General features: G+C 39.7%; 1 protein-coding gene and 1 long non-coding RNA gene across 3 annotated transcripts; one reads left to right on the top strand and one right to left on the bottom strand.

The window, feature by feature from the left end:
* The first annotated feature begins 5,129 nt into the window (after positions 1–5,129).
* On the top strand, positions 5,130–12,799 carry LOC108410826. The gene is made up of 4 exons (XR_001856517.2): positions 5,130–7,164; positions 7,883–7,970; positions 8,790–11,452; positions 12,066–12,799. It is a non-coding gene; the product is annotated as an uncharacterized LOC108410826 (long non-coding RNA).
* On the bottom strand, positions 8,528–13,198 carry LOC108410825 (transmembrane 4 L6 family member 5-like). Of its 2 annotated transcripts, none has more exons than XM_017682100.2 (4): positions 12,849–13,198; positions 12,081–12,161; positions 11,285–11,430; positions 8,528–9,084 (listed from the first exon to the last, which is right to left on the bottom strand). In XM_017682100.2, exons 1-4 carry the CDS (start codon positions 13,020–13,022, stop codon positions 8,973–8,975), a joined length of 513 nt encoding a protein of 170 aa, XP_017537589.1. In that variant the 5' UTR covers positions 13,023–13,198; the 3' UTR covers positions 8,528–8,972. The 2 variants fall into 2 exon arrangements, with proteins under 2 accessions (XP_017537589.1, XP_017537590.1); XM_017682101.2 differs by having other exon boundaries at positions 8,528–9,089; positions 12,849–13,197.
* Between the last annotated feature and the right edge of the window lie 208 nt (positions 13,199–13,406).

Genomic DNA, 13,406 nt, shown 5'->3' with positions numbered 1-13,406 from the left:
TTCAGATGATTTTTTTAAAAGAAAACAAGACTGAATATATTATCACTTATTATAAGTACTTATTATAATTACATCACTTATTACAATAACAAGTTTCACTTGTAATCAAAGTGATCATGACTGACATAACTACACAGATTTCAGGTGTGATGTAATTTGCTATACCCTTTTTAAATAGCTTTTTTGTAAAGAATAAAATAAAGAAAGCCCACAGCTTTAAATGTTGTATATATATATATATATATATATATATATATATATATATATATATAATACAATATGTGTTTATTACAAATGTCCATCAAATAAACTGGTTTAACAAATGACTGTCCATGGAATGAAATCTGTTTAAGACATGGGAGATAGAGATTAGCTTTAAATAACACCTTAACTATCCTTAATTGGAAAAAGGTAATGCAACTCTGTAAAGATACATCGATAAGGGACTGATGCCCTTCATGGTTCTCAGAAGAATGTAATGTTGGAATAATTTCTATGAAAATTCTTTTAAAAATACTAAAAAGGGCATTAGACTTCAAGTAACATACATCTTGACATTTGACAAAAATCAATGGGGTTCTCAACTCAAGTCTTGCACACAAACACCTATAATTATGAAGGTTCTGATAATAAAATGATCAATATAATCAGGAGTGTTGGAAACAATTTCAGACTGTGCAGTGGGGCTCACAAAGACTTGAATACAGAGCCTGAAAAACAAAAATAAAAAATTAAAACTCCACCCCTACCTATCTACTCCAATGCCTGCTCTCCATACACTTTAGTGCTGGCCTCTGACACTCCTTCCTGGCTGACTGCCCAGTTCCCTGCTTCATTTTGTTAAGTCACTGCTTGTGTCCCATACCATTTCCTTGTTTCCTTGATTGTCACTGCCACCCTCTTCTACCTTGAATCCAGCTGTGACTTTGCCCCACCTGTGTGAAATCCACTGTCACATCTTGATAGCTCTGTGTTTAAAGGTGGAGGACCTGTCAGGGCTTCTTTTTCCTAGTTCCTCCGTTTTCCATCTTGTCGCATGTTCCACCTTATTTATCCCTCAAATCTGTGTTTGATTTTTACATCTGCTTTACCAAGTGCTCCTAGGTGTTCTGTATAAGAAGCCCTCTCTTGTCCTCATGATGCCTTTGTGTTTGTCGTCTTGCTTTGTTTATCCTGTGTTTCTCACATAGGCTGGTTATACTCACCAACAAATCAAAGGCCTACTCAGTAATACCAGTACAAGAACTCACATTGCGGAAACAAATATAATCAAAATCATAAACAAAAAAAGAAATATAATCATCATCTTAAACTACATCTTCCTTAAGTCACATCCAACTGGCTGAGTCTTATACAGTTCCCTATTCTCTAAATAGTGTGCTATGCAAGTTTTTAAATTGTAGCTGCTACACCCAAATAGTGCACCATTATTCCATTGTAGGATTGGCAGAATACCAAATGGCTCTTTGTTAGCTAGCTATATTTAAGGCCTTGCATTACAGTAACTATCAAAGGGTGCTATAAGGCACAATGCAAAGCAGAGCTTTAATACATATTATTAAGAAAATAAAATTTAAAAGATGCTTAATAGTTCACCACATGGTTTATGAATATCTTACAATTCAAAATATTCTACTTTAAAATGGTACATGATCATAGCACAGCTTTGAAACAGATGCTTAAGTAAACCTATTTTTGTACATAATCACTGCCTTGTTATTGGATTTCCCTTATCTTTCCAATAAGAACAACTATGAACAACAAAAGTAAATAAAAAAAGTTTTTTGTGCTTTCTAACACTTAACAAGCCTGACAAAAACAGAGCTAAATGTTGCTTCAGCAATTAAATTTTAATTCTGGCACCTAAATGTAACTGCTGCAACATTTAAGGCGGAATATGAAATAAGAAGTCAACTTCAGCTTTGCCAAAGTCCTTTGTCTTATATACATGCTTTAATCACAGTGTTCTGATGGTAAGTTCATCTTTGACAGCTGGCCAGGTAAGGTGACTGCTTAAGACGGTACGAGAGGAAACCATGTGTCCATTTTAGGCTAATGCTAACCCCTCTTATGTCCGGCTAAAATACAGAGCGGATTTCTCCAGATAAAATGGACTAGACAGCAGAAGGTAATCTAGCAGCAATTTTATTTTCACTTGAAATATAAAGAATCCACAACAGGCCAGTCACATGGGGGGTGAATGACCTCATTCCATTGAAGCAAAAACAACATTTCAGCTTATTCCTAGACCCGGTTAAAAAGAGTACAGAAGTCAAGATTTTCATCTCACGACCTCTGCTCACCTACAGGAGAAGAAGTGAAATGTTCAGCAGCCTCTCTGCGTTCCACTGCTGGCTCTGGATAACATCGGCCACTGTGGTTCCATCATCTTGTCCCAGTAGAAAATGTACTATACCATGCCTGACTGGATGTAACGGTGGTAAACAAGGACAGGTAAATAGTATCAACAGCAGGCAGGTAAGCACTTTCAATGATGGACAACGCTTCCTCAACTTTTTCTCTGCTGACGTAATTCTAAAGCTTCAGTTGGCTATGAAGAGAATGATGTCTAATCTGGCCATTAAGGACAGTACAATCATTTCCCACAATACCGAGACAGTTAAAGGATTTGTTCCAATAAACACCATTACACCCTCAGAAAAAAAGGTATGAAACTGTCATTGGGGTGGTGCCCTCAAGGGTACATATCAGTACCTTTAGTCAAGGAACATATAGATAGACAGTTAGATAGATAGTTAGATAGATGGCTGGCTGGCTGGATGGATGTAAAGATAGAAAGATAGATAGATACCTTATTGATCCCGAAGGAAATGTAGCAACCAGTGGCAGACACACAACACAGTACAGTTTTAGTAAAAAGGGTGTAAACAACATAACAGGAAGAATAAATGTAAAAAAGATAAAAAAAAAAAAAAAAGATCAGATCCACAGGCATATATACAAACAGAAAAATACAACAATCAGTAATAAGATCTATAAACTGAAAGATGCAGTGCAATAATGACTATACAGGGAGGTACAGGTAACAGTGTATAATGCCTATACTGAATGAATAAGTATGTGCAGTGTCTAGTATCCAGCTGTGCAAAAAAGTATGCAGAAAGTGCAACATGTGCAGCAAGGTGTCCATATGTGCAGATGGATGAAGAAACATAAGATTAAGCATGAGGTATAAGACCTATGATTCGTGATTTAACATGAGATTCAGATTCAGTCCTCATCTCTCCTCTTCCCTCTTCTCTCTTCTCTTCTGGCCCCCCTCAGAAGAGCTGAAGAACCTGATGGCTCTGGGGACAAAGGATCTCCTGAATCTGTCAGTCGAGCATCTCTGTGACAGCAACCTGCCACTAAACATGTTCCTCTTGTCCGTGATAATGGTGTGCAGTGGGTGCCTATCATCCTCCATGATGGAGAGCAGTTTGTCTAGTGTCCTTCTCTCAGCTACCTTGACCACAGAGTGGTCAAGCCTAACCCTAACCCTAACCCTAACCCTCCTCTTACACAAACCACAGCTTTTATAAGATGGTGCCTTTAATTTGTTCAAGTTTAAAAAAATAAATCCTGATAATTGGTCAAATATTTGTAGTTGGTGGTGTCTTGGTCTGGCAGTTGGAATGGTGTTTGCTTGTTTTTTTTTATTTTTATTTTTTTATGAACGGCCTTAAGTGTTCCCCTAGACATAGAAGGTCATAACAGGCACTTATAAAAAAAAGGGGGGAGAACAAACTCAAAACAAACAGAACCACGCTCCACCCACCCTCCAAATCACAACACAGGACCACACCCGACTTGCCCTGCCCACGCTCCAAAATACAAGACAGCTCTACACCCCATCCCACCCGGTCCACCCACTCGCATGCTCAGAAACAAACGATACAACCAAACAGAACCATACCCCACCCCATCCTCCAAAGTACAACACCAGACCATACCCCTCCCACCCTGCCTATCCACACCCTCAGAAACAAACAAAAGGACAAAACAGAACCATACACCACTCACACTGCACACCCTTTCTCTTCAGGGATGTGCAGCCCCAAAAAGGCCAGCTCCCTCCTCAGCTGCTAGACTAAGGGTTCCAGGCGGTACTTAACACAAATCAATTAAAATGATTAAAAATGCTGCTACAATGTTACTACAAAAGTCTACACACAACCGGTGCTGTTCAATTCAGTTCACTGATGTGAATTTCATAATTACATGTCATAAATTGGACTCCTTATCTGATATGTATTCATTCAAAGACTACAGCTTGTTATACAAGGGTCAAAAGACCAATCTGAACAAAATTCAGCAAACATCTTTGTTGAAGGGCCTTGATCAATAAACTGGAGACCTTTTGACAAATTTTCTCAATGTCTTCTATACTTTATGGCGCACTAGGCCCATTAAGGCCTAACTATCAAAGGGTTAAATATAGAGAACCAAACCACTTTGAAAACACAACCATGCGAGAAATTTTGCCATTCATGTAGATTAATGTAGTAATCCATCATGCAGATTAATACATATGAAATGTAAACATCTATCTAAAAATCAAAACATCTATACTGCTGATGCATTCTTGAACTGCTTATTGCCACTCGCGGATGTATTTATTATTATTGTTATTATTATTATTATTGTAAGTTGGAACTTTTTGCTGTGCCCACTTGGATGTTTCTCAATACCGTATAGTATGCAAAACCTACTTTTGCGAACTAGTCCTAGGGTTTTCGTTCAATTCTTATGCATCAAAAATTCACAACAGCAACACATCAGAATATTTAGTTTTAAATCTTGACTTTAATGAACAATATGGCTGCCATATGCTAATGAACAGACACACACACACACACATTTTCAAAGCCGCTTCTCCCTCAGGGTCGCAGAGTTGCTGGAGCCTATCCCAGCTGTTACTGGGAAGAAGGCAGGAGACACCCTGGACAGGTGCTAATGAACACTTGTAACATAATTTAGTTTTATTTTTAAAAATTCTATAACTCAAACAAAACAGAATCCTCCTCTCTGTATGCTGACTCATTGTTCTTGCTGATCAGACCCACCACAGTTGTGTCATCAGCGAACTTGATGATGTGATTTGAGCTGTACTTTGCAGTACAGTCGTGAGTCAGTAGAGTGAACAGCAGAGGACTGAGCACACAGCCCTCAGGGGCACTGGTGCTTAGTGTGGTGGTGCTGGAGATGTTATTTCCTGTCCTGACTAACTGAGGTCTCTCAGATAGGAAAACAAGACACCAAAGCAGTGCTTTCAGTTTAAACATACGTAAAAGGAGGACTCCACTTGTCTGATGTGAGAGATTCACACTGCAGTTAATGCTCATACACAGCAAACGTCAGATATATGGCGGTTCACCCCTTAAACTACTACCATAGAGAAATCCAGTCGTCTGCTAGCTGCTGTTTGAATACTGTGATATACCCTGACATGGATGTGGTAGGAGTGATGGCAATAATGTTTGCTGGTTGTTGAGAAACTAAACAGTTTTACACTGTTCTTGGCCATTTGTTTAGCATGTTGTAATGGGATAACCAGTCATTCGTCACCAGACCGCTAAAAAAATCTGTTTTCTTTCTTAAATTATAACTATTACAAAAACTGGTAAAAACATCTCACCAGACACTTTCTCCCACTCTCCCATGACAGATTTGTGAAATGTTCCGACCATAAATGATAGTTTAAAAAAAAGCAATTAACCCAACAGAAGCAAAAATCAGCCTTCAAACTTGAAAGAAATAATGAGGGCATTTATTGCGATATATATCGATGTCGAATGACATGAAATTAGTGATAACATTTTTGGCCTCTACTTCCACATTGATATTATTACACTAAGCAGCTAATACTACAGCTGTAACACATGACATACCAACTTCACGCTTCCTTACAAAACACAGAAGGCGTCGTGTCTACGGTGGTGCAAAGTCTACGGTCAGAGTCTACGGTGACTCGAGTCTACGGTCAGAGTCTACGGTGACTCGAGTCTACGGTGACTCTGGACCAATCGCCTTCAGGATCGCTATCAGTGTGCAAGTCTAGACTAATCGTATGTCGGATACTCGATCGTTGCCGCTGTGTGCAAGGCTCGACCAGTCTCGTGTCGATGCTCGATCGCTGCCGCTGTGGGCGAGTCTGTCGTTTCTCTGACAGAAGTGACCCGTTAGTGAACGTGCATTGAGGTAAGACTCGAGAAAACATGTTAACTAGAAGAATAGTTATTTTTCGGAGTTCAAGTCAAACACGAGTGGTTTTACCCACTACGGCGTATTTTCTGTCGATATCCATTCTGTCTAATTCTGCCTAGCTAGCTAACGCTAGCTAAATAGGTTGAATCATACAACACTGAATAACTAATTTGAGCAATGAAGATGTTTGCCCAATTGTCCGAGGGTTTCACAGTGCATCTGATTTTTACCTCAGTGACAATAAAAAGTAGAATCTTGTTCTTATATAACTTTTAACCCCTAAGATTTCTGTTTTTTCTGCATATAAAACACCGTAGTTGAACCCAGCTCCACCTCCAGCAGCTCCAACAGCTCTCACATGCTGCTTAAACTCTCATGCCTCAATTTGAATCATTTAATGATGTCATATATGATAATATATCAGTCAGAGGAACCAAACCAGTACGTTTACTTTAATACTACAATTTACCTCTAATACTTGCACACTTTTGCAAGTAATATGATTTTTTATGCAGGACTTTTACTTGTAATGGAGTGTTTAAACATTGCTGTGTTGGTACTTTTACTTAAATAAGAATCTGAATACTTTTTACAACACTGAACACTGCTGTTGTTGTGGCCTTACTGTATCGCTGTTTTTAGCTAAAACTGAAGATGACAGCCCCAGTTATCTGCGTGGTCAACCCAGATGCCCCTGCGAAACATCAACAGGCCGTACTGGTGGCGACTAAAGAGGCCCGTTACTATCGGGAGAAAAAAAATTGGCCTTCCCAGACCTCCACAGGAGCTGCTGAACAAGGCCACTGCCCTGGCCCACGCAGAGAAACTCCTTCGAGCAGAGGGCATCCCTGCGCCATCACATCAGCTGTGCTTGGGAAAGCTGGTGGTGCCATTTGGCCAGCATGAGAATGCCCTGTTCCGTTGGCTTGTGGCAAACAATGTGGGCTATATGAAATAGTAAGCATATTATATTTTTAATGCTATTGTAGGATATGCATTTAAAAGCCATTTGATGTCATGCTTAAAAGAAATTACTTACATATGTTTAGACAAAACTATGGCTATACTTAGTGTTTATTAAAAGCCCTTGTAAAGTTTCTTTACTTATTATGATAATCACAGTGATATTAATGATGACAGTACTAAGTTGATGCATATAATTCCAGCATAATTAACAAGCACAGGTCAGAGGTAACAAACCCACATAGGAAGGCAGAGATACTGAACGAATGGGTGAAAGACTTCCTCACAGAATATGCAGAGAGCTTCCCACAAGTCTCCATTGTCCTTGAGGCAAACATTGACAGGTGTATCTACGGTCAGAAAGGGTTTGAGGATCACACCTTTCAAGAGATGTGGGAGCTCTGCAGTCAGTACCCTACCCAAAAAGACAGGCCAGAGCAGTTCAGTGATGAGCAGAGGGAAAGAATACAGAAGGTGCATCGTTCTGTGAGGAGGTGGTTGCACACACCAGTGACGCAAATCAGAAGCGTGCAGATGAAGAGGTTCAGGAAGTATACTAATGACAAGGACAGAGTAAGTGTTATGAAACAGGAAGAGAGCAGAATAGCATTGTGCATTAATATAATAGCTTAATAAATGAAAATTGTTCAATAATGGCAATGACAATGGTATGTTATAAAATCTAGACAGTTCCAATGCATTTGTTTTCCAGCAACTGCAGACAAGCACCACCAAATGTGATCCTACGTCATGGCCAGGTGATGACACTGAACTGTTAGCTGCAAGCCAGTCTATAGAAGGTAAGTAAGATACAGAGTTAATGGACGTCAAACTGTTTCTAAAAAATGTATAGAACAAAACTGCTTTGTTTGGTAAATTCTTAGACTCGCTCAAGGCCTAGTCCCAGGGTTCTCAGCCCACGGCCAAGATCAAGCCGCCTGAATTCGCTGTCTGGCCAAAACAGCCTGAGGCGGCTGTCCATCTAGAACAGCCTGAGCCATCTGTCTGGCCCAAACAGGACGCATCCACTAGCCAGCATACAGAGTCCCTGTCCACAACCCAGGGCCATGATTATCCTGTGGAATCAATTTGCAGTGACACCCCTGCAAATGCTATTCACTCCTCGCCATTTTTTCAGAGCCGAGTCTATGTGCCTCCACACTGTTGGAGTGTGGAGGTACTCCCTGAAATGACCTCGAGGTGATGAATGTGTGAGTAGAGGACAGAATGTGCACAATTTGTCTGGCTACCACCACTAGTTATAACTCACTTTTCCTGTGTTTGAGTTGAATTACATTACAGTTGAATATTTTTTACAGTGTATATAAATGTGCAAATATAAGAGTGCAGACAGTCATATGCTGCAAATGGTTTTTATTATTATATGTACATCAGGTACCTCACGTGTGATGTGTCCAGCTGGTACACTCACTGAGGTATTGTGCCCTGGTACGGCCAGGAGTAGAGAAGGTGGAACAATAGGTCAGTGGCTATTCTATCACAGTCGCTATTTTATCACAGCTTAGTGAGGCTCATGAAGCGATGTACCCTGAATTAAACTGACTTTAAAGTAGTCACTCAAACCAACCTCAACATATTGATTGTGACTCCACTTACAGGTGTGGTGTGGATAGGAACGATGTGCTCCTTCCGAGGGACCGGACCGAAGGCTATGGTCAAGGTATGGTGACAGATACAGGAGAATCATGTTGAGGAGTACCTTCAACATAAGGACCTGTAGACCACACTCCTCACGACTGTCGTGAATTCCGGAGGGATTGTTAGGGCACACTTTTCAGGCTCTACCTCCTCCAAGAGAGCTTTCCTCTGCATGGCTCCTGTGACACACCTTCCTGCTGGCAGAGACTAACAATGTGCAGGATTACAGGAGCCAGATCCTCTCCACTTTTGGGACTGTGCTCAAAATGGAAAGAAGAAAAGAAAGTATGCATATTAAAACGTAATGCCATGCTGTATGACACTAAACACAGTTGCAAAATTATTATTATTATTATTATTATAAATTATTATTTAAAAATCTATTATAGAATCCAACAGTGGCTATCACATTATGCAAACATATTTTTAGGTTGTGAACAAGCTGTCTGGGGAGGGTGCAGGCTCAGTTGAGTGGTTCACCAGCATTGGAAACGAGCACTGCCAAATAGTTTCCTTTGTGCTAAACTGTGATGAGTCTGCTGAGAAGCTGCAGCCGATGTGCCATGGAGTGATGAACAGGTTTCGGCTGGCCAATCAGCCTGTCCCCAAGATCTTGTATGTGGACAGTGGGTGTTGCCGTGCACAGGGCCGAACAGCTGTGGAGACAATGGGATGGTTGTGCATCTGGACATCTTTCACTGGATCCACCGGTTTGATGCAGCCATCCGCACAAGGTCTCACTCCAAGTATGCCACGTTCAAGTCTGCGCTGGCTGGAGCAGTGCTGGCGTACAACCGCACACATTTGGAGCTACTCATCAGGGCTGTCAGAGCTAAGGACCTGCCAGCGCTGAAGGCTGTCAGATGAAGATGTTCTACGCCGCTATATTTCCAGGGAGCAACTGAAACACCGTGTTCGGAGGGTTACACTCGCGTCTCAGGAAACATTCCGGCTCGTCCATCTGTACCTACGGTACTGTGCAAGAGTCTTAGTTGTCTGAGAAAGTGAAATGTAAAGCTAATTATCTGAGCAGTATATTTTACTGCCAAGACATTAGTTTTAAACAATATTCTTGGCTGCACAAAGAACTTTTGTATGGGACTGTATATACACCAACCAGCCACTTCATTAAGTACAGTGTAAAAGGGGCCTAACAAATTATGCAATGGTCAGGATCCCTACAGGACCACAACAAAGGGAGTGGATCAGAGAGAACAGTAATGCTTGAGACCACTGTTGCAAACTATGCAATGGTCAGGACCACCACAGAATACCTGGATCAGACAAAGCAGTATTACTGGAGATTTTAAACAGTGTTCACTCACTGTCCACCCTATTAGGTACCCTACCTTGTTAATCCACCTTGTGTTCCAACATTACATCAAGATATTACTGCCAAGACATTAGCTGTGAACAATACTCTTGGCTGCATATAGAACTTTTGCACAGGAATGTATGTTCAGTGACTGGCCACTTCATTAATTACACCTACCTTGTTCTACACTAATTGTCCATTTTATCAGCTCCACTTAACACATATGTGCACATTATAGTTCCACAATTACAGACTGTAGTCCATCTCTTTCACTGCATACTTTGTTAATCCCCTTTTACCCTGTTCTTCAATGGTGAGACCCCCCACAGGACCACCACAGATCAAGTGGACCAGACACAGCAGTGTTATTGTAGATTTTAAACATTGTGTCCAGTCACTGTCCTCTCTGTTAGACACACCTACCTTGTTGCTCCATCTTGTAGATGTAAAATCGGAGACAATATAGAGAAAATAAAATCAATGTGCTCAAAGTCAAACTACTCAGCCTCTATAGACCAATATAACATGTCTACTCAGAAAAAAAGACCATTAAAAATGACATATTTAAATTGTCGTCAGGGTAAATATTTTGGTAGGTTTAGAGCAAAATAACTGAACATGTGCTCTAAATGTCCCATCTACAAAGACATCCTGACATAATCAGTGCTCAAATCAGCCTGATTGGGCTACAAATTTCATGAAAAGATGTGAATGATTTAGTTTCAAAATGTCATAACTGTTTTCCTCTCCTCCCCAAGATGCATGTTGCTGAGAGTATGCTACTATATAAACAAATAGCATGTTTATAAGAGAAATAAATGTGTGTTTTGATTAAGTGTGTTGTACATTCAATGGACACATTTATGTCCAAAATAATAACAAGTAAATAAACTGTATTTTGGACTGAAATTTTGATGAGATCCACTGCTACAGATCCATCTAGTGGCTACAGTAAAAAGTACATTTATCTAATAAACAGTTTGTATGTAATGCTAGACATTATGATTTCCTAGGCAGCAAATTGCTGTAGAAGTTCTTGATTGAATTAGTGTCAGTTGGGAATTCAACCATATATATTAATGCTAAACTGAAATATGTAATGAACTGTTTTTGTTTGACTTTACTTTAAGGCTCAGTTACCCTTGGGGTGCGTCCTCAAAGGGGTACTTCCAGGTCTCATCAGACACTCTGCATTTTGGTCCAATAGCCAGTCCTGCAGATGCAACGCTTGTGCCGTATATCGCCCCAATCAGACCAAACGCAGAGGAGAACACAGAATTCAGCATCTGCAGACACAAATGCACACTTGTAAGACTGTAGTTACAATTAATTGTGTATTAGTACAGCTACAGTCATATGCCAAAGTTTAGGCGCCCCTCGTGCTTTATTGATTTTCTAGGTGAAAATAAGTCTTTCTACAGAGAACTAATTTCTGCACAGTTTAATGCACAATTACTTTTTATTTGATGAATTTATCATATTGGGAGGAAAAAAATAAAACATAAAATGGAGCCTGTGCAAAAGTTATGGTACATTTTATATTTAATTTTTTTTTCAATATGTTAAACACAGCACATAACACAAATCACACAAAAGTGTCTTAAAGAGGATATGTTAACTTCTTTTTACTTAGAAAATCAACAAAACATGTAGAACAGGGGTGTGCAAAGTTCCGTATATGACTATAGTCTACCTGTAATCTCAGCAACTAACATTTCTTTCAGCTCTTTTCATTTTTCGATTAAAAGATGTATTTTATGTGAAACAAGAAAAAGAGTGCTTTGTGTGAACTCTGTTACTGATTTACAACATGTATTGATTTGTGCAACATTCCGCTCACAATTCAAACATCAGTCCACTTTCTCTCCACTCCATCAGTTCTATGTTGAGTTTACGTTTTCCTTGTATTTTTCTCTGCTAGAGCATGTTCACTCACACGGCAGCGGTTCCCACAGCAACCTTTCCCACAGCAACCCTTGCCCCCAGCTCTGATAGCAGAACAGCTTGGACACAGCATCTGATGGACAATAAAACTGAACACAAAAGACTTTTACAACATCATTTATGACACAGTGTTTAATAATAACAGTTTATGCAATTCCATGTGATCAGGTCTGTGATGTGTAGTAGACTGATACATTATTCTTATCTAATCTTATTCTATATTATTTTGTTTCTTAATTTGTTAACTTATTTGAGGCTTATATCTTACGTAAAGGCAGTGAAGGTTTCCCACATTCTTAAGCAAACAAAAATGGGCTTCCTTAGTAAATTTTTATGTTCAGGTTTATTATGGAGATCACTGACCAATACCATATACCACTGCTGTCAGAACAAAAGCTTGTATCTCCATTTTCATTGTTTTAAATGTTTTATTTTTTACAGAATTTGAAAATGCCAGCTGCCATGTTAAGATTTCATGAAAAATACTTCCTTTAACGTCCATTCAAAGTTAAGCAAGTTTTTTTCTTTTCCAAGTAAAGGTACCATTTTGGACATATGAGAGTTTACTATGACGTTTATATATATTTATAAATATATTATATTTATATATTTTTGAAAGTGTATTTCTATTTGATTTTGCCGTTGAAGAAAATGAAGAATATATTTGTTTCGAATGCAGCAACTGAGAAAAGAGTAAGACTGTGGTGAAAAAAAGAGAGATCAAAGAAAAAAAAGAGAGTGAGAGTGAACCATTACTCACAAACAGTGCTCCACCGATCAGTCCTCCCATGAGCCAGACCTGCGTCGAGATCTGACTATTCTCCAGACGCTCACCATTGGGGAAGAACAGCAGCAGGTTGGCTAACATGCATGCAAACGCTGAGGGCAGCAGAATCAAACCTACTAACCGCGCACACTTTCCTGTACAACACATCTCTTAAGATCTTAGATTAAATAATCTATATATCAAGACCAAAAAAGTCTGTAGAACAAAACTCACAGCTAAACTTGATGCTGTGCCCAAATAAAATCAAGCAGAGTTTCTAAGACCGATTGTGCTGCTGTTACTGTGCCAGCTGTTGACAGGCACATTGAGGGGATCTGACTGAAACTGCTGGATGCCCTTTGAAACCTGTTCATATTTACTGCTCTACTATCAGTGCCATTTATGGTTTGTTAACACAAGACAGCGTGGGTGTGTGTAATGGGAGGGATTCAGTTGAGGTTAATGCTAAGTGATATAGAGCTGATCGCTCTAAGGCAGGGGTCACCAACCTTTTTGAAACTGAGAGCTACTTCTTGGGTACCGATTAATGCG

The sequence above is a fragment of the Pygocentrus nattereri genome, chromosome 2 (assembly GCF_015220715.1).
Source record: "Pygocentrus nattereri isolate fPygNat1 chromosome 2, fPygNat1.pri, whole genome shotgun sequence".
Classification (NCBI taxonomy): domain Eukaryota; kingdom Metazoa; phylum Chordata; class Actinopteri; order Characiformes; family Serrasalmidae; genus Pygocentrus; species Pygocentrus nattereri.
The sequence above is the reverse complement of the archived record's forward strand: the minus strand, read 5'-3'. Positions and strand labels throughout refer to the sequence as shown.

Bases quoted from the DNA above. Each gene is read 5' to 3' on its own strand.
- LOC108410825 (XM_017682100.2), bottom strand. From the start codon at position 13,022: ATGTGTTGTACAGGAAAGTGTGCGCGGTTAGTAGGTTTGATTCTGCTG. The intron at 11,431-12,080 runs GTGAGTGAACAT...TTGTGTCTGCAG, and splicing joins GCTGTGGGAACCGCTGCCGT to ATGCTGAATTCTGTGTTCTC. The intron at 9,085-11,284 runs GTAACTGAGCCT...TTTTGAGCACAG, and splicing joins TTTGAGGACGCACCCCAAGG to TCCCAAAAGTGGAGAGGATC.